Below are 21,707 nucleotides of genomic sequence, written 5' to 3'. Positions count from 1 at the left end.
GGTCACGTCCTTGTCAGCAGAACAGAACAAAACAACACGTCAGTATGCTGTTCTCCTGACCCAGTCACAGTCACAGATGTAGAGTTGCACTGTGGCTGCGTTTACACAGGCAGCCCAATTCTGATCTTTTGTCAAATATTGGACTTTTGATCAATCAGTTCAATTTTTGGGGCAGAATATCAGAATTAGGCTGACTGTGTAAACGCAGCCTACTGTATGTTTCTTATTTGTCCTGTAGGTGATGAGCGAGAGAGATAGATCCTACTGAATTCTACACATTCTAATGAATGTTTCTTAAAGCAAACTCAACCCACAAAGGATCGGTTGGTGTTTGTTTCATTAGTCTATTGTTGACATAGTACCAACATGTTTTGCTTGTCAGCAATCAAGTGGCACACAGTACACTCTGAATTACCTAAAATGATAGATCCAATATTGGTCTTTCATAGTCAGGCCAACCCAAGCTGTACTGTGCAAGTAGGCTAATAGTAGGCCTACTATTGAAACAGATAAACTGAGTCAGAAATTCACATGTTTCAGATTTCCCCCAAAAAGTCACCCTTATTTGCAGAAAAACAACAAAAGTGTATGTTCTAAGTCCATAACAATGTCTTAGACCACACCAGGAGATCACTTTGAGGTCTGTGCTCTTGGCTCTGTTATAAAAAATATATATAATACATTTAGATTTTTGAGAGTAAGTACCCTTTAATTCAAGTGTGCAGGCACTTAGCACTAGTGTTTGCTTAGCCATGTCTCTATAGCACATGAGATGGAGTTTGAAAAGGAAATGGCCACTGGATTGACACAAAGAATCATGATATCATTCTGACAGGTAGGCATAAGCTACTTTGTAGCTAGTTAACATTAAATAGAGAAGGTTTTTGGGAAAGCCTTTCCATCTACCAGAAGACGGGTAAGCCTATTTTTAGCGTCGCTATATTTAGGCCGTTCCTTCATTTTTTGAAACCTGATTTTTTTACTTCATATTCTGAGGCATGTCTTACCTTGCTTCAAAGTAGGATGGAATTAAGAATATATAAATATTTGGACGAGCAATGTCGGAGCGGCATAGACTAAGATGCAGTAGAATAGAATAGCGTACAGTATATACTTATGAGATTAGTAATGCAAAATATGTAAACATTATTAAAGTGGCCAGTGATTTCAAGTCTATGTATATAAGGGCAGCAGCCTCTAAGGTGCTACTGATGGCTATTTAACAGTCTGATGGCCTTGAGATAGAACCTGTACTGACCTCGCCTTCTGGATGACAGCGGGGTGAACAGGCAGTGGCTCGGGTGGTTGTTGCCCTTGATGATCTTTATGGCCTTCCTGTGACATCGGGTGCAGTAGGTGTCCTGGAGGGCAGGTAGTTTACACCCGGTGATGTGTTGTGCAGACTGCACTACCCTCTGGAGAGGTCTATACTCTGGTGAGTATAGACAATGCCCAGTGAAAGTGGGTATACGTTGTATACCTGCGTATACCTACGTTGTATACCTGCGTATACCTACGTTGTATACCTACGTTGTATACCTGCGTATACCTACGTTGTATACCTACGTTGTATACCTGCGTATACCTACGTTGTATACCTACGTTGTATACCTGCGTTGTATAGCCACCACTACACCGCTGGTTACATATCTTGAAAAACTGATTGCTGACAAGCAAAACATTTTGGAACTATGTCAACAATGGTCTAATGAAACTAATACCAAAATATTAGTTTTCCTTTATTGTGATATATGTTTTTCAATGTTGAATTGTTCAACATTGTTGCTTTGGCAACACAATAATGTGAATGAAGCATATACATGGAAATTGAAATGGGAACAACAACACCAAAAAGTATTCTTCTCCCGGTGTCCCCATTAACTGTGTGCGTGCATGCGTCTGTGTCTTTTGCTGTGTGTGTGTGTGTGTGTGTGTGTCTCTCTCTCTCTTTCTATGTATGTGTGCATGTGTCCAGGTACCCAGCGTCGTCGTCTGATTCCCAGCCTGACCCTGGACTCGTCCTCTCTGATCAGGAAGCCTGCCATCAGCTCCAGCGTACGCTGGGTCGACGGCCCGCTAAGCCCCGCCCCCAGGGGAACCACAGAACCCTTCGAGATAAAGGTCTACAAGATAGACGACGTGGAGCGCCTGCAGAGGAGGAGAGAGAAAGGAAACAAGGTGAGAGAGAGAGAGAGAGAGAGAGAGAGAGAGAGAGAGAGAGCGGGATGGCACCGAAGAGTTAAGATGGCAGGATGTCTGACGTTTCACATGCCCCTGACCAATTGTGCTATTTTGTTCATTTTTTGCGTTGTTTAAAACTTGTTTTTTTAACTTATTTTGTACATAATGTTGCTTCTACCGTCCCTTATGATTGAAAATAACTTCTGGACATCAGAACTGGAATTACTCACCACAGACTGGAAGAAGCTTTTTCCTTTAACGAGTCCGACGAGACCGATATACTGCTCTCCCGGGAATAGGCCCAGATCCCCGTCATTTGCGTGAAGAAAAGACAGAGGAAAAGAGGCCGCAGATCGGGCTGCCTTTTGAGAATCCGTAGACGAGCGAGTAAACTCCCACTGCCATCAATTCTACTTGCTAACATTCAATCATTGGAAAATTAAATTGATGACCTACGGTTACGATTATCCTACCAACGGTACATTAGGAACTGTAATATCTTGTGTTTCACCGAGTCGTGGTATGATATAGAGCTGGCGGGATTTTCCATGCACCGGCAGAACAGAGATGCTACCTCTGGGAAGACGAGGGGTGGGGGTGTGTGTCTTTTTGTCAATAACAGCTGGTGCACAATGTCTAATAGTAAAGAAGTTTCGAGGTATTGCTCGCCTGAGGTAGAGTACCCTGTGATAAGCTGTAGACCACACTATTTACCAAGAGAGTTCTCATCTATATTATTCGTAGCCGTCTATTTACCACCACAAACCGATGCTGGCACTAAGACCGCACAACCAAATCTATAAGGCCATAAGCAAACAAGAAAATGCTAATCCAGAAGCGGCACTCCTAGTGGAAGGGGACTTTAATGCAGGCAAACTTAAATCAGTTTTACCAAATTTTTACCAGCATGTCACATGTGCAACCAGAGGGAGAAAACTCTAGACTACCTTTACTCCACACACAGAGACTTGTACAAAGCTCTCCCTCGCCCTCCATTTGGCAAATCTGACCATAATTCTATCCTCCTGATTAACTAAAGCAGGAAGTACCAGTGACTCGCTCAATGCGGAAGTGGTCAGATGACGCAGATGATACGCTACAGGACTGTTTTGCTAGCACAGACTGGAATATGTTCCGGGATTCATCCAGTGGCACTGAGGAGTATACCACTTCAGTCATCGGCTTCATCAATAAGTGCATCGATGACGTCGTCCCCACAGCGACCGTACGCACATATTCCAATCAGAAGCCATAGATTACAGGCAATATCCGCATCGAGCTATGAATGCTAGAGCTGCCGCATTCAAGGAGCGGGACACTAATCCGTACGCTTATAAGAAATCCCGCTATGCCATCAGATGAACCATCAAACAAGCAAAGCATCAATACATGATTTATATTGAATCTTACTACACCGCTACAATTCTCGTTGGATGTGGCAGGGCTTGAAAACTATTACGGACTACAAAGGGAAACCCAGAATCGAGCTGCCCAGTGACGTGAGCCACCAGACGAGCTAAATGCCTTTATGCTCACTTCTAGGCAAGCAACTCTGAGGCATGCACGAGAGCACCAGCTGTTCTGGATGACTGCGTGACAACGCTCTCGGTAGGCGGTGTGCAAGACTTTTAAACAGGTCAACATTCACAAAGCCGTGGGGCGAGATGGATTACCAGGATGTGTATTCAAAGCAAGCGCGGACCAACTGGCAAGTGTCTTCACTGACATTTTCAACCTCTCCCTCACCGAGTCTGTAATACCTATATGTTTCAAGCAGACCACCATAGTCCCTGTGCCTAAATTATTACCACCCCATGGCATTCACATCGGCAGCCATGAAGTGCTTTGAAAGGCTGGTCATGGCTCACATCCTCCCGGATACCCTAGACCCACTCCAATTCGCATACCGCCCCAACAGATCCACAGATGATGCAATCTCAATCGCACTCCCCACTGCCCTTTCCCACCTGGACAAAAGGAACACATATGTGAGAATGCTGTTCATTGACTACAGCTCAGCGTTCAACACCATAGTGCCCATGAAGCTCGTCACTAAGCTAAGGACCCTGGGACTAAACACCTCCCTCTGGAACTGGATCCTGGACTTTCTGATGGGCCGCCCCCAGGTGGTAAGGGTAAGGAACAACACGTCTGTCATGCTGATCCTCAACACTGGGGCCCCTCAGGGGTGTGTACTTAGTCCACTCCTGCAGTCCCTGTTCACCCACAACTCCACAACTCCAACCTCTCCCTCAATGTGAGCAAGACAAAGGAGCTGATCGTGGAGTACAGGAAAAGGCGGGCCGAACAGGCCCCCATTAACAACAATGAGGCTGTAGTGGAGCGGGTCGAGAGTTTCAAGTTCCTTGGTGTCCACATCACCAACGAACTATCATGGTCCAATCACACCAAGACAGTCGTGAAGAGGGCACGACAAAAAAAATCCCCCTCAGGAGACTGAAAAGATTTGGCATGGGTTCCCAGATCCTCAAAAAGTTCTACAGCTGCACCATCGAGAGCATCCTGACCGGTTGCATCACCGCCTGGTATGGCAACTGCTCGGCATCTGACCGTAAGGCGCTACAGAGGGTAGTGCGTACGGCCCAGTATGTTACTGAGGCCAAGCTTCCTGCCATCCAGGACCTATATAATAGGCGATGTCAGAGGAAGGCCCATAAAATTGTCAGAGACTCCAGTCACCCAAGTTATAGACAGGGTGACAAGTCTGGGGCAAGCGGTACCAGAGCGCTAGGTCTAGGACCAAAAGGCTCCTTAACAGCTTCTACCCCCAAGCCATAAGACTGCTGAACAAGTAATCTAATGGGCACCGGACTATTACATTGACCCCCCTCCATTTGTTTTGTACACTGCTGACCCTCTCACTCTTTCTTCAAATTTTTTTTCTTTCTTTCTTTCTTTAAAATCCCCCTACATCTCGCTCTCCTTTTCAATCTCTCACTCTCTTCTTTGTCTTTCTCTCTCTCTCTCTCTCTCTCCCCTCCCTCTCCTCTCTCTGTCTCTTCATCAGGAGGTGGTTTATTTCAGTGCAAAGCTGAAGACCTTGGAGCACAGGCAGCAGCGGATCTCCGAGATCCGAGCCAAGTATGACTGGCTGAAGAAAGAGCTGGAGCAGACCAAGCAGCACCTGATGCTGGAGCCAGACAAATGGACCACTGAATGTAAGTAAATGTGAGTGTGTGTGTGTGTGTGTGATACTTGTACTGCAGCCACACACAAAACCTTGACACCTACAGTAATCTTGTTGCTAATACCTTCTGTCTGGCTGCACAGTCAAAGCCCCTACCTCCCTATAATATGGCTGTGGTACGCACACACGCACATACATTCACACACACACACACACACACACACACACACACACACACACACACACACACACACACACACACACACACACACACACACACACACACACACACACACACACACACACACACACACACACACACACAATCTCCCCCTTGTCTCCAATATAAAATCTCTGTTCCATTGCTCAGATCTGTCAGACGGAGCATCATGTAACACATAAGTACATCTCATAGCTGACATACCAGCTGATATTGATCCGTCTAATAGACTCATAAAGGCACATATGGCAGAGTTGGATTAGACTAATAGCTGCTGGTGATATTTGTCAACAGAAGGAGTGGCACGCAATATTGGTTCAGGGCATTCGGAAAGTATTCAGACCCCTTCCCTTCTCCACATTTGCTACGTGACAGCCTTATTCTAAAATAGATTCAATATTTTCTTCCCCTCATCAATCTACACACAGTACTTTGTTGAAGCGCCTTTTTGCAGCGATTACAGCCTTGAGTCTTCTTATGACGCTACAAGCTGCAGATCCTCTCAAGTTCTGTCAGGTTGGATGGGGAGGTTCACTGCACAGCTTTTTCCAGGTCTCTCCAAAGATGTTTCGATTGGGTTCAAGTCCAGGTTCTGGCTGGGCCACTCAAGGACATTCAGAGACTTGTCCCAAAGCCACTCCTACATAGTCTTGGTTTTGTGCTTAGGGTTGTTGTCCTGTTCATTCGCCCCAGTCTGAGGTCCTGAGCGCTCTGGAGCAGGTTTTCCTCAAGGATCTCTCTGTACTTTGCTCCATTCATCTTTCCCTCAATCCTGACTAGTCTATCCGTCCCTGCAGCTGAAAAACATCCCCACAGCATGATGCTGCCACCACCATGCTTCACCGTAGGGATGGTGCCAGGTTTCCTTCAGAAGTGACGCTTGGCATTCAGGCCAAAGAGTTCAATCTTGGTTTCATCAGACCAGAGAATCTTGTTTCTCATGGTCTGAGAGTCATTTAGGTGCCTTTTGGCAAACTCCAAGTGGACTGTCATGTGCCTTTTACTGAGGAGTGACTTCTGCCAAGCCACTCTACCATAAAGGCCTGATTGGTGGAGTGCTGCAGAGATGGTTGGTCTTCTGGAAGGTTCTCCCATCTCCATAAAGGAATTCTGGAGCTCTGCTAGAGTGACCCGCGTGTTCTTGGTCACCCCCCTGACCAAGGCCCTTCTCCCCCGATTGCTAACTATGGCCGGGTGGCCAGCTCTAGGAAGAGTCTTGGTATTTCCAAACTTCTTCCATTCAAGAAGGATGGAGTCCACTGTGTTCTTGGGGACCTTCAATGCTTCAGAATTGTTTTGGTACCCTTCCCCAGATCTGTGCCTCGACACAATCCTGTCTCGGAGCACTACGGACAATTCCTTCAACCTCATGGCTTGGTTTTTGCTCTGACATGCACTGTCAGCTGTGGGACCTTATATAGGTGTCCAATCAATTGAATTTACCACAAGTGGATTCCAATCAAGTTGTAGAAACATCTCATGGATGATCAATGGAAAGAGGATGCACCTGAGAAAAGGGTCTAAATACTTATGTAAATAAGGTATTTTTGTTTTTAATTTTTCGCTTTGTCATTATGGGGTATTGTGTGTAGATTGAATCAATTTTAGAATAAGGCTGTAACGTAACAAAATGTGGAAAAATGAAAGAGGTCTGAATACTTTCCGAATGCACTGTAGAAGTCTAGGAGCCTGAATCCTCTCTTCACATTTCAAGGCAGCATTAAGATATTGACTCAGGGACAGACCAAGCCCCGCTCAGGTAATACCTCCAATCCTCTCTAAGCGTTATCGTCGCACTGCTGTCTATACTACCAGGGGTGTTGTCAGTTGTAATCTTGTACCCATTCATTTGAACTCCACTTAGATCTGCTATTGTTAGCTCAAAACAGAAGCCAACTGTGGTCTACTCACCCAGTGCTTTTGGTTCAAATGGGAATTCCACAAACTTGAATACCCCTCGGTTTTCAAATCACGTAGAGGGCTTGGGCTGTTGCACGATAGCAACCAAATCCCATGTAAGTCAGTTTATAGCATTGCATCATTGGTTACTCTGAGTTCCTCATATTGACATTGGCTGCGGCCTCAGGTCCTGTGGTGCTAACCTTGGAAAAGTAATTCCAATTTCTACTCATACTAATAGGGATAGACCGACCAAATGGTGCAGTTCTATGCAATCTTATAGCCTTACCAACTATATCAACCATCAGACAGGGCCTGCAACCGCCTATTTAACATAGATTGTTTGAGTTTCCATGTGACATTAAAAATCATAAAGGACTTGGGTTGATACATCTGAACTTTAGGAGCTTACTTCCTAAACTGGATTACATCAAGATCTGGGCTATGCAGACGCATCCGGACATTCTGGTATTGACTGAAACTTGGATCTCTGGGGACATTCTGGATTCTGATATTAATATTGAGGGTTATAATGTGTTCGGAGTTGACAGACATGGTAGAGGTGGTGGAGTAGCCATTTAAATAAAAAAGAAAATAATAATAAAATCTTGTTCGCTTGACAATCGTTTTTTGTTACTATCTTTAAGCCTTTGTCTGGGGGAAAATGTATCCATAGCTGTTGTAGGGGTCTACCATCCTCCCTCAGCTAACCCTTTTGAGTGAACTAGTTTGTTGTCTTCTTTTACGAAATCAGAAGTTATTATCCTGGGTGACTTAAATTATGATTGGGAAATGCAGACTTCAGACAATCTAAGAGACATGTGTAATAATCTAAACCTAACCCAGCTGGTGTCTAAGCCTACACGGCCCAACCCTAAAGATCCCTCAAAGTCAACTCTAATTGAGCTTATTTTAACAAATACACCTGAGTAATATGTTTCTACTGGTGTCTTCACCCAAGACATTAGTGCCCATTGCGCAGTTGTTTGTGTTACAGATGTGAGAATAGAAAAATCTAAGCCTTGTGTCATCACTAAGAGGAACTTCAATGAACAGGCTTTATTTTAGTGACCTTGATTGCATTTCAGCTATCCCTGAAGTTGATTTAGCTTTGAGTCTTCAACACTATTGTGGATAATCATGTGCCCTTCAAAAAATGAAAGGTTAAAGGTAGATTGAATGCCTGGTACACTATGGAATGATCAGAAGTCATTCATAAGAGATGATACTTGTGTCAAGGCCAGGAACACAGGTTTAGGTCTGGGACTGGCAAGCGTTTAAGCAACTGAGGAATCATTGTGTAAGACAAATCAGAAAGGCTAAATCTGATTATTATGTAACCACTCTTTCAGATTGTAAATGGGAACACGGCTAAATTCTGAAGGGTTCTACTTCCTCCTCTCTGCCACAACAAATTAATTCAGACACTTGCCTCATTACGGGAAAAAATGCCATCACTGAGGCATTAATCACCATTTTATTTCAGCGGCCTATCGCTTTGAAAGAACGTCTAGCCTATTCAGAATGATATTGGGCTGGATGGTGATAGGGGAAACTTGAGATAGAAATTATAGTCCGTTTTTCTTCAAATCAAATCAAATTTTATTGGTCACATAAAATGTAGCGAAATGCTTGTGCTTCTAGTTCCGACAGTGCAGCAATATCTAACATGTAATCGAACAATTCCACAACAACTACCTAATACACACAAATCTAAGTAAGGAATGGAATAAGAATATATACATATATGTCACGGCCGTCGAAAGAAGTGGACCAAAGTGCAGCGTGGTGAGCGTACATTTCCTTTTATTATAGAATGTCGCCAACAAAACAAGAAACAAAATAAACGACCGTGAAGCTTACGAGGGCTATAGTGCCACTAACAAAAGTCAACTACCCACAATCACAGGTGGGAAAAATGGCTGCCTAAGTATGATTCCCAATCAGAGACAACGATAGACAGCTGTCCCTGATTGAGAACCATACCCGGCCAAAACATAGAAACACAAATCATAGAAAAAAAGGACATAGAATGCTCACCCAAATCACACCCTGACCAAACCAAAAAGAGACCTAAAAAAGTCTCTCTAAGGTCAGGGCGTGACAATATAAATATATAGATAAGCAATGACAGAGCGGCATAGGCAAGATGCTATAGATGGTATAAAATACAGTATATACATATGAGATAAGAAATGCAAGATATGTAAACATTATTAAAGTAGCATTATTAAAGTGACTAGTGATCCATTTATTAAAGTGGCCAATGATTTCAAGTCTGTATTCAAGCCAAATATCTTCAGACTCCTGAAGTTGAAGAGGCGCTGTTGCTCCTTCTTCACCACACAGTCTGTGTGGGTGGACCATTTCAGTTTGTCTGTGATGTGTACGCCGAGGAACTTGAAACTTTCCACCTTCTCCACTACTGTCCCGTCGATGTGAATAGGGGGGTGCTCCCTCTGCTGTTTCCTGAAGTCCACGATCATCTCCTTTGTTTTGTTGACGTTGAGTGAGAGGTTGTTTCCTGACACCACACTCCGAGTGCCCTCACTTCCTCCCTGTAGGCTGTCTCATCCTTGTTGGTAATCAAGCCTATTACTGTCGTGTCGTCTGCAAATTTGATGAACAGGGAGTACAGGAAGGGGCTGAGCATGCACCATTGTGGGGCCCCAGTGTTGAGGATCAGCAAAGTAAGAGATGTCGGTACCTACCTTCACCACCTGGGGGCGGCCCATCAGGAAGTCCAGGACCCAATTGCACAGGGCGCCGTTGAGACCCAGGGCCTCAAGCTTAATGATGAGCTTGGAGGGTACTATGGTGTTGAATGCTAAGCTATAGTCAATGAACAGCATTCTTACATAGGTATTCCTCTTGTCCAGATGGGGTAGGGCAGTGTGCAGTGTTATGGCGATTGCATCGTCTGTGGACCTATTGGGGTGGTAAGCAAATTGAAGTGGGTCTAGTGTGTCAGGTAGGGTGTAGGTGATATGACCCTTGACTAGCCTCTCAAAGCACTTCATGATGACAGAAGTGTGTTCTACGGGGCGATAGTCATTTAGTTCAGTTACCTTTTCCTTCTTGGGTACGGGACAGCAGACTGGGATAGGGAGAGATTGAATATGTCTGTAAACACACCAGCCAGCTGGTCTGCGCATGCTCTGAGGACGCGGCTAGGGATGCCGTCTGGGTCGGCAGCCTTGCGAGTCTTAACACGTTTAAATGTCTTACTCACGTCGGCCAAGGAGAAGTAGAGCCCACAGTCCTTGGTAGCTGGTCGCGTCGGTGGCAGTGTATTATCCTCAAAAGCGGCAAAGAAGGTGTTCAGTTTGCCTGGAAGCAAGACGTCGGTGTACGTGACGTGGCTGGTTTTTATTTTGTAGTCCGTGATTGTCTGTAGACCCTGCCATATACAGTGGGGCAAAAAAGTATTTAGTCAACCACCAATTGTGCAAGTTCTCCCATTTAAAAAGATGAGAGAGGCCTGTAATTTTCATCATAGGTACACTTCAACTATGACAGACAAAATTAGAAAAAAACTCCAGAAAATCACATTGTAGGATTTTTTATGAATTTATTTGCAAACTATGGTGGAAAATAAGTATTTGGTCAGTCCTGTAACATCATATTACACAATGCATATAGAGTTTGTTCGAAAATGTGCATATTTAGCGGCACAAATCGTGCTTAGACAATGAGAATAGTGTCCATAACGTCAAGCAATCTGTCCCGTGCCATCTTGTAAAGGCACCTTTTCATATCGAATACTATTCATAAACTTGACAAAAAAAATACAGGTTGGACAGCAATTGAAAGACAAATTAGTTCTTAATGCAATCGCTGAATTACATTTTTAAAATTAACCTTACTGCGCAATACAGGCTGCGATAACGCAAGGCTACACTGCAGGAAATGGCGTCTTATGCATTTGACATTTTTCAACAGAACAATGAATTATCAGCATAAATAGTTCTTACTTTTAGATGAACTCCCATCAGAATCTTGGGAAATGTGTCCTTTGTCCAAAAGAATCGTTGCTAGGTTGGAGAACGTCGTCTTCAACGTTGCAATTAGCAGTAAACAATAGCCATGTGGGCCAGAGATACCCAACTTCCTAAGACGAAAATAAATACCAGAAAATCGCAATATACTGACATAAACTGATATAATTCGGTTTAAAATAACAACATTACGATGTCTTCAACACCTATATCGAATAGAAACAGAGCCGGATATATCTAGGAGCTAATACGGGAGCTTCTAAAATGACATGCCAAGACCCTTCCTGCGTCAGAGCGAAGAGTGGGAAGATGGGACACTTCGGTTCCAAGCAATTTATAACCTTTGGGACCTACGTAGAAACTCCATTTCAACTCTCCCTATTCGCTGACACCGAGTGGAAGGCGTCTGCAGTGCATCTCAACCAATAGAGGACAGGCAAATTAATACACAGGTCTCAGAACAGCCAGCAAAATTCTGCATTCTGACATACACATAGGAAAATTGCTCTAAGTCCAGTTCTCTTTCACCCACAGATATAATTCAAACGGTTTTGGAAACTAGAGAGTGTTTTCTATCCAATAGTAATAATAATATGCATATTGTACGAGCAAGAATTGAGTACGAGGCCTTTTTGAAATGGGCACCTTTTATCTGGCTACTCAATACTGCCCCTTGAGCCCAAAGAGGTTAAGTGTGCAGCACCCATTTGTTGGCTCAATAACCCACATTCTTTATGAAACATTATTATCAGGAAATATTCCAATAGTATGGAAAACCAGCTCTTGTGCTGCCACTCCAAAAGGGCTGGGATAGTAGTGACCTTAATAATTATCGCTCCATTTCAAGGCTTCCTTGTCAAGCTAAGATTCTTGAATCCTTGGTAAATGTACAACTTTGCTCTTTTTTTAAATCTGAGAAATGTATTTTGAATGTAAACCAATCAGGGTTTAGGCCTGAGCATAGCACCATTACAGTAGTCAATGCTTTAGACACAATAGTCACAGAGTCCAGCTGTGGTAAATTCAATTGATTGGACATGATTTTGAAAGGCACACACCTATCTATAAAAGGTTCCACAGGTGACCAAGAACCCGATGGTCACTCTGCCAGACCTCCAAAGTTCCTCTGTGGAGATGGGAGATCGGTCCAGAAAGACAACCTTCTCTGCAGAAGAGTAGCCAGACGGAAGCCACTCCTCTGTAAAAGGCACATGACAGCCCGCTTGGAGTTTGCCAAGAGGCACCTAAAGACTCTAAGACCAGGAGAAACAAGATTCTCTGGTCTGATGAAACCAAGATGAAACTCTTTGTCCTGAATGCCAAGCGTCACTTCTGAAGGACACCTGGCACCATCCCTACGGTGAAGCATGGTGGTGGCAGCATCATGCTGTGGGGATGTTTTTCAGCTGCAGGGACTAGGAGACTAATCAGGATCGATGGAAAGATGAACGGAGCAAAGTACAGAGAGATCCATGGTGAAAACCTGCTCCAGAGCACTCAAGACCTGGGGTGAAGGTTAGCCTTCCAACAGGACAACGATCCCAAGCACACAGCCAAGAGTGGCTTCGGGGCAAGTCTCTGATTGTCCTTGAATGGCCCAACCAGAGCCCAGACTTGAACCCAATCAAACATCTCTGGAGAGACCTGGAAATATCTGTGCAGTGACGCTCCCCATCCAACCTGACAGAGCTTGAGAGGATCTGCAGAGATGAATGGGAGAAACTCCCCAAATACAGGTGTGCCAAGCTTTTAGCGTCATACCCAAGGTGCTTTAACAAAGTACTGAGAAAAGATTCTGAATAATTATGTTTCAGTTTCTTATCTTCTCTGGGATATGTGCGACGCTAACGTCCCACTTGGCCAAAAGCCAGTAAAAATGCAGAGCGCCAAATTCAAATAAATTACTATAAAAATCTAACTTTCATGAAATCACACATGAAAGACACCAAATTAAAGCTACACTTGTTGTGAATCCAGCCAACATGTCTGATTTCAAAAAGGATTTACGGCGAAAGTACACCAAACGATTATGTTAGGTCAGTACATAGCCACAGAAAAACACAGCCATTTTTCCAGCCAAAGAGAGGAGTAACAAAAAGCAGAAATAGAGATTTTCATCCAAACGTGAAAATGCTGCCCCCTATCCTAGAGAAGTTATTTTAACAATTTAAAAAAACCTGTTTATGTACACTGCTCAAAAAAATAAAGGGATGCACATTTGTGGCCTGCTGGAGATCATTTTGCAGGGCTCTGGCAGTGCTCCTCCTTGCACAAAGGCGGAGGTATCGGTCCTGCTGCTGGGTTGTTGTCAATCAGTGTTGCTTCCTAAGTGGACAGTTTGATTTCACAGAAGTGTGATTGATTTGGAGTTACATTGTGTTGTTTAAGTGTTCCTTTTATTTTTTGAGCAGTGTATATATGTATGTGTGTGTATGTATTTGTGTATGTATGTATGTATGTATGTATGTATGTATGTATGTATGTATGTATCTATGTATCTATCTATGTATCTATGTATGTATATATAGATATGTATATATGTGTGTATATATATATACATATTATTATTCTTTATTTTCATATTGTATTAACCGGGGCACATTTAAAAAGAGACCTAGGTTTCAATATGTCTTCCCTGTTAAAATAAAGGTTAAATTTTTTTTATACAAATATGCAACGGCTACAATGTGGATAAGATCAAATATACATGCTAGCACCATGTATAAACAAGGCTTCTGTCCCTGTCTCTGTCCCTATAACATGGTTGTAACAAATGTCCTTCTTTCTGTCTCTGTTCCTGTCTCTGCCCCTGGTTGTAACATATTGGCCGTCTCTCTGTCCTCTCCCCATAGTTGACCTGCAGCAGACGTTTGAGGTAGACTCTCTGGAGTACCTGGAGGCTCTAGAGGTGATGACAGACAGACTGGAGACCAGGGTCAACTTCTGCAAGGCTCACCTCATGATAGTCACCTGCTTCGACGTCACCTGCTGCCGCAGGTAGACCCACGGACAGACAGACGGACCACACCTCCTCTAGGACTGTTAGGACTCAAGGGAATTGGAGCATCTCGGATATAACAGCAGGAAGAGAGAGGGATGGAACGAAGGGAGGGATTTCCATGAGGAGGTGCAGAAGAACAAAGGCAGACACTAAAGATGAATATTTTTTTAAGCAGCGGGACAGGGAGCAAGGGAGGGAGAGGAGGAGGATGAAGAATGAAGAGGAGGAAGAGAGAGGGTGTTTTTTTTTTTAAATGAGGAGTACATCTCCCACCTGACAGGAAGAGCACTTTTACTGAGGAGTTGTTGGAGATGTAGTTTGTAAATAAAGTTGTGCTTGCTTTGAATAAGGACTGGCTGACAGACGGCTATAGACACGTAGGGAAAAAAAGAAAAAAGAACGACAGAAAGGAAAAGAAAACCCACCTTGTGTGTGAAAGACAAGTGCCTTGCGAACACTTCGAAATCGGAACCATTGCTCCTGTATTTGTGTACAGATGGTGCTAGCTGAAAAAAAGAATTAGATCTCAAAAGTAAAAAGAAGAAAAAAGTTGTGGAAAGTAAAAACCACAGAACGTTTTACTCGGTGTTTCCTCCCCTGACTAGCTGTTCTCAGTGGCTTGTATTGTTCTGCACTAGTTAGGATTCAACTTTAGGACCTGTTACGTGTACGTTTTCTATACCGCTTTTTTAAATTCTCTGAAGACAGTGACACCACACAGAGTGCTTTAGGGGATAGGAAATTATATTTAAAGACGGACAAGACCCAGGGAAGGGAGGTGGTGGTGGTGTATCTTCTGGCCCATTGATTTCATTGTCATTCCTCAGGCAATGGTGGTGGCAACTGAAGTATTCAGTCGGGGGTTCAGACTTAACACCCGTCCCCACCCGTCCCCCACCCGTCCCCACCCGTCCCCTAACGATGATCAAGAGGTGCAGAGAGACATCAGCTAGAAGGGAAGGGAGATGGAGGGATGAACAAAGGCTAAAAGACAATGTTACCTTTAGGGAAACATCGTAATAACTACCATAGAAGGGGATGGGTGTGACCATGTGATTAATGGGTTGAAGGGACACTGCTCTATTCTACAGGTCTAAAAAATGGGGGAAATCTGAGTTAAATATGAGTGTAGAGGAAAATATCCCATTCACTCTGCTTGGTGCCACTGTCGTGGTGCATTCACTTTCATAATAGTTTGGTGCTTGAGACAGTTTCAGATCTAAATGTTTGTATAAACATACATACATACATGCATATACTATATATATATACACACATATATATACAGTTGAAGTCGGAAGTTTACATACTTTGGTTGGAGTTATTAAAACTCGTTTTTCAACCACTCCACAAATTTCTTGTTAACAAACTATAGTTTTGGCAAGTCGGTTAGGACATATACTTTGTGCATGACACAAGTCATTTTCCCAACAATTGCTTACAGATTATTTCACCTATAATTCATTGTATTACAATTCCAGTGGGTCAGAAGTTCATACCCTAAGTTGGCTGTGCCTTTAAACAGCTTGGAAACTTCCAGAAAAGGATGTCATGGCTTTAGAAGCTTCTGATAGGCTAATTGACATCATTTGAGTCAATTGGAGGTGTACCTGTGGATGTATTTCAAGGCCTACCTTCAAACTCAGCGCCTCTTTGCTTGACATCATGGGAAAATCAAAAGACATCAGCCAAGACCTCAGAAAAACAATTGTAGACCTCCACAAGTCTGGTTCATCCTTGGGAGCAATTTCCAAACGCCTGAAGGTACCACGTTCATCTGTACAAACAATAGTACGCAAGTATAAACACCATGGGACCACGCAGCCGTCAAACCGCTCAGGAAGGAGATGCGTTCTATCTCCTAGAGATTAACGTACTTTGGTGCAAAAAGTGCAAATCAATCCCAGAACAACCGCAACGGACCTTGTGAAGATACTGGAGGAAACAGGTACAAAAGTATCTATATCCACAGTAAAACGAGTCCTATATCGTCATAACCTGAAAGGCTGCTCAGCAAGGAAGAAGCCACTGCTCCAAAACCGCCATATAAAAAGCCAGACTACAGTTTGCAACTGCACATGGGGACAAAGATCGTACTTTTTGGAGAAATGTCCTCTTGTCTGATGAAACAAAAATAGAACTGTTTGGCCATAATGACCATCATTATGTTTGGAGGAAAAAGAGGGAGGCTTGCAAGCCGAAGAACACCATCCCAACCGTGAAGCACGGGGGTGGCAGAATCATGTTGTGGGGGTGCTTTGCTGCAGGAGGGCCTGGTGCACTTCACAAAATAGATGGCATCATGAGGAGGAATATTATGTGGATATATTGAAGCAACATCTCAAGACATCAGTCAGGAAGTTAAAGCTTGGTCGTAAATGGGTCTTCCAAATGGATAATGACCCCAAGCATACCTCCAAAGTTGTGGCAAAATGGCTAAAGTACAACAAAGTCAAGGTATTGGAGTGGCCATCACAAAGCCCTGACCTCAACCCTATAGAACATTTGTGGGCAGAACTGAAAAAGCGTGTGCGAGCAAGGAGGCCTACAAACCTGACTCAGTTACACCAGCTCTGCCAAGAGGAGTGGGACAAAATTCACCCAAATTATTGTAGGAAGCTTGTGGAAGGCTACCCGAAACATTTGACCCAAGTTAAACAATTTAAAGGCAATGCTACCAAATACTAATTGAGTGTATGTAAACTTCTGACCCACTGGGAATGCGATGAAAGAAATTAAAGCTGAAATAAATAATTCTCTCTACTACTATTCTGACATTTCACATTCTTAAAATAAAATGGTGATCCTAACTGACCTAAAACAGGGAATTTTTACTTGGATTAAATGTCAGGAATTGTGAAAAACTGAGTTTAAATGTATTTGGCTTAGGTGTATGTAAACTTCCGACTTCAACTGTATATATATATACACATACATAGAAACACATACATATATATAGTTATACATATATATATATATGTAATGTGCATATATATGCATACATATACATACGTATGTATGTGTGTATATAGATATATATATATACACACGAATGCATATATATATATATACGTATGTATGTATATAAATATATATGTATATATACACATATGTAATGTGTATATATATATATATATATATATACATATGTATATATATACATACACACACATACGTATATACATATATATTATAAATATATATATATATATATATATAGATGTATATATATAAACATACATATATAGCCTGTTTCCTAAAATAACTTTCAGACATAAATGCTTCTTCTTCTTCTTCATCTTACCATCATATTTTATGACGTAGTGTCCTTGGCTGTTTTGAGAGGCATTTATTAATAAAATGTATTATTTTTATTATCATCCTCATCATTCCCTCTCCCTCCCTTTCGTGAGAGGTCATGCCCCTTGCCCTTTCACCTCTCCCCTATGTCATGGTCATGAATGAAGGATCTTATTTATTTAACTCAGGAGGCATGCTGGAACAGAGAGGTGCTGGAACAGAGAGTTGCTTGTATTGTATAATGCATTATCCACACACCTTTTGGTCTGCAAAGTTACTATGCATTTAAAAAAAGACAAAATAATGTACATATGCTGAGGCCATTTCATATATAGATAGATTACAACATATACACTATCGTCTTTATTTGAGATATTTTCTTTTCTCCTCCGCTATTTTCGTTTGTTACTTCCTCCTTGAGATGGGAATTGTCCGATTGATGGGAGTAGAAAGAAGTAGTCCCCTAATGGTTAAGATATGATTCAGGATAGGTCATCTGATCCTGGATCTGTTCCTGAGGGCAGCTTCTACCCGGAGCCTGTTGATGATGGTACTCTCCAGAGTCACGTTTGGCAGGCTGCAACATTACAAAACCTGCGCGTAGAAATGTATTGTGTAGAAAAGACGATTGTCTCGAAGGATAGGGAATCGAGTCTGCTCTATTCGTTACATTTCTATCTGCGAAGTTTGAACATCTCACCTTCCTGAATACACCCTGGTCACGTCTGTGTGTGTCACCATGGCAACGTCCCACTCCCTTGTCATGGGGTCAGATGTGTTGTAAAGAGATCTATTTCTCTGGTTGTCTCTGAGAGGAGTGAGAGAGGTAGCCTACTGTAGATAGCAGGATTGGACACAACTTAATTTAGTCCATTTCGGGAAAGGAACAAATCCTACTGAACAAAACAGCTAGCTTCAAATCTTGAAATGGTATTCAGCCAAAACGTCTCCTGAGAAGACGGAATAGAAATGGAATTTACCCGAAGTCCCATCTCATGCTAGCTAGGCCTTACTGTGCTTTGGCTGGGCTAATTTGTGTGTGTGTTTTGAGAGAGACAGATGCCCAGACCAGAGAGACAGACTATGGTTGTGTTCAGAAGGCACAAACGGGGAGAAATAAACCAGTTTGAAATGGGAAATGAAAAAAGTTGGTCCAAAAATGTTTCTTCCTAATTGTGCCTGCTGAACACGACCCATGTCTGTGTGTAACTGTCAGCAGGAAAACTTCGAACAGAGAAACAGACTGAGAATCTGACAGTGACGCAAGGATTGCTGTAAATAAAGGATTGTATTGGAGGAGATGAGTTGTCAATTTATTCTCTCAATTTCTTCTACACATCCACCCAGTTACCATGCTCAAAATTCCTCAGATTGAATATGAGTGTTAGTAAACCAACCACCTTCCCACAAAGCAATATGGGCACAATCATAATGTAGACAAGATCAGGACAAAGGACTTATGTTAGTACCAGGTATAAACGGGGCTAAGAGCCCTGTTTTTCATGCACTTATTACGAACTGAACATTTGAACCAATTTCTACCATAGATGGGACCCACTTAGTGAAACCAGGCTCCATCCGCCCAGGTTTAGCTGCAGTGTCTGTCATGTAACAGATGTCTATGTTGTGACACATCATTCCTTCTCAGGTCCTCCCCAGTGGCGGTATTAGCATACAACAGCAGAGAACCATCCTTCTCTTTGCCTCTACATCTCACTGGGTGTTACTGCTACTGTGTGCGTGTAGGCCTACACTAGTAATTTCTCTTGCCCAACGGAGGAGAAGCAGTATCAGTGCCTGCGACAGAGACCGAGTGAGCCTTTTGTTGTCATTAGAATGTATTTGTAATATTAATGTCGCGCCGCAATTACAATAACTTTGCCACTGACAGAGAGAGAGAGAGAGAGAGGGAGAAAGGCCTCTGGTGGGATACCAGGGTTCTATATTCTCAGCCCCTGGATGAAATGTGCTCCTGACACCCTGCTTTGAACACCCACACGAGGGGAGAGGAGAGAAGGGGGGGAGGCCTGTCCATGGGCGCATGAGAGGGGGTGAGGGGCCCAGGGGAGAGGGGATAAGGAAGAGAGACTGCTAGGGAGAGAGGAGAGAACAAATCCCATTGGTGGATGAAGAATAGGAGCTTTCCTGTCTCTCTCTTTCTCTGTCTTGTATCCACAGTACTTCCCCATTGTCTTCACACATGGACACATCTGTAAATCTCAGCACCCTGACCCAACCCTTTGGTATAACTCACAGACATGGTAACGTGTGACTGTGGATGTTTCTCCTTATGTATCTGTGTGTGTGTGTTCTCTCTCTCTCCCTTTTTCTCTCTCTTCTTCTTCCCTCCGTCCTAAGCGGAAACCAACCAGTCTCCCACAGCTCGCAGTTATCTGATCCACTATGCAGTACATTAACAGGATAGTTGCACGATAAGTTATGTTCAGACAAGGAAGGAAATGATTGAGGTTTTGTATCAGACTGTATCTCGCCATATCACTATCTCTGATCAGCACCGAGGGAGGTTTACTGTGGACTCACTCTCTTCTGCCTCTTCCACAGGACCTGGATAGCAGGCTTTTAAATGGTAAGTAGCCTTTAAATGGGGGAAAAAAGCATTTACACCGCTGGAACACTGGTTTATACCGGGGTGTGTGTGTGAGAGAGAGACAGACAGAGATAAAAAGGGAAGAAAAATGTCCCTAGGAGAAAAAGGCCTTGATAGGTGGAGAGGCTGACAGGCAGTGTAGAGAGGGATGGAGGGAGGGAGAGAAAGAAAGAGAGGGATGGGCATGGGGGTGAAACGTCTCTGATGTCCCTTTGATTATCTCAGGCTCTCCTGCTGGGCTTTCAGACACCACCCATCACAGAAAGAGATAGGGGGGGAGGTAGGGGGAGAGAGAGAGAAAGGGGGAGGGAGGGAGAGAGCGAGAGAAAGAAGGGAGAGAGCGAGCGACGGGAATAAAGATCAAAATGGAAGCTGAAGAGATGATCGTGAATCCAATCTGATAGTGCAAACAGAGAGTAATAGATGATTTAGAAATGGTCTGTTCATTGTATAGTTCTCTGCAGAGAGGGGGGGGGGGTGATATCTAGTTCTCTCATTGTCCTCCACATTCAGACAGACAGGCATTTCAGACTGACTGGGCTCGAACCAGAGTTCCCTACGTGCCACAAAACTGTTAGCCTGCAGAGCTAAAGCATATAGGCATCAACACCAATTGGTCACATGTAGAGTACACCTCAAGTCATATTAGCTAGACACGGCTGGATCAAACCGGAGACTAGATCTCTCACTACGTTCAAAACAAACCTGAGAGTTGATCTGTATGCCAGTGGACAAACTGGCAGTTATCCGAAAGCAATACTATGAGGGCGTGTGTTAGTGTCAATACCGACGTGACGCAGTCGCTATAGGCGGAGCCGACGTCAGCCTTTTGAGAGTGGAATCCCTTTCTCAAGAGAGACCTGGTAAGATGGCTGTAGAAGTAACACCATTACTAAGGTTGCACAACTCCACTCATTTCCCCAAAATTCCCCGGTTTACAGAAATCCCAGTTGGAGGATCCCAGTAATCCGGAGAGAATAAGCAGGGAGTGAGGGAGCCTCCAACCGGGAGTTCAGGAAAACCATGGATTTTAGGGAAAGATAATGTATTTTTTAGCATCCTTAACAAAGAGCCATACAACCCCCCAGCTAGAAGCTACATCAGGAACACCCTGAGAGAGTGATCAACTAGAAACGCCATCCGCAGCTCAGACCACAGTCAGTCCATCAGCAGCCGAATGCCAAGGTGTGTTCCCACTGTCTCATCCACAGCTCAGACCACACAGTCACACGGTCAGTGAGAAATACCGGCATCAGTGTACACAAGGTTTACCCAAGGTTTACCCAAGGTTTACGTAAGGTTTACGTAAGGTTTACCCAAGGTTTACGTAAGGTTTACCTAAGGTTTACCCA

At 43.4% G+C, this 21,707-nt stretch overlaps 1 protein-coding gene across 1 annotated transcript in view; it reads left to right on the top strand.

The window, feature by feature from the left end:
• LOC129813457 (kinesin-like protein KIF26B) overlaps positions 1 to 19,043 on the top strand; it is a 171,512-nt gene extending 152,469 nt beyond the window's left edge. The window contains exons 16-18 of the mRNA XM_055865784.1: positions 1,976 to 2,178; positions 5,210 to 5,360; positions 14,299 to 19,043. Coding sequence (XP_055721759.1) covers positions 1,976 to 2,178; positions 5,210 to 5,360; positions 14,299 to 14,447 — 503 coding nt within the window. The 3' untranslated portion in view covers positions 14,448 to 19,043. The remainder of the gene's footprint in view (positions 1 to 1,975; positions 2,179 to 5,209; positions 5,361 to 14,298) is intronic.
• The last annotated feature ends 2,664 nt before the right edge of the window (positions 19,044 to 21,707 follow it).

The sequence above is a fragment of the Salvelinus fontinalis genome, chromosome 16, assembly GCF_029448725.1.
Source record: "Salvelinus fontinalis isolate EN_2023a chromosome 16, ASM2944872v1, whole genome shotgun sequence".
Lineage (NCBI taxonomy): Eukaryota > Metazoa > Chordata > Actinopteri > Salmoniformes > Salmonidae > Salvelinus > Salvelinus fontinalis.
The sequence above is the reverse complement of the archived record's forward strand: the minus strand, read 5'-3'. Positions and strand labels throughout refer to the sequence as shown.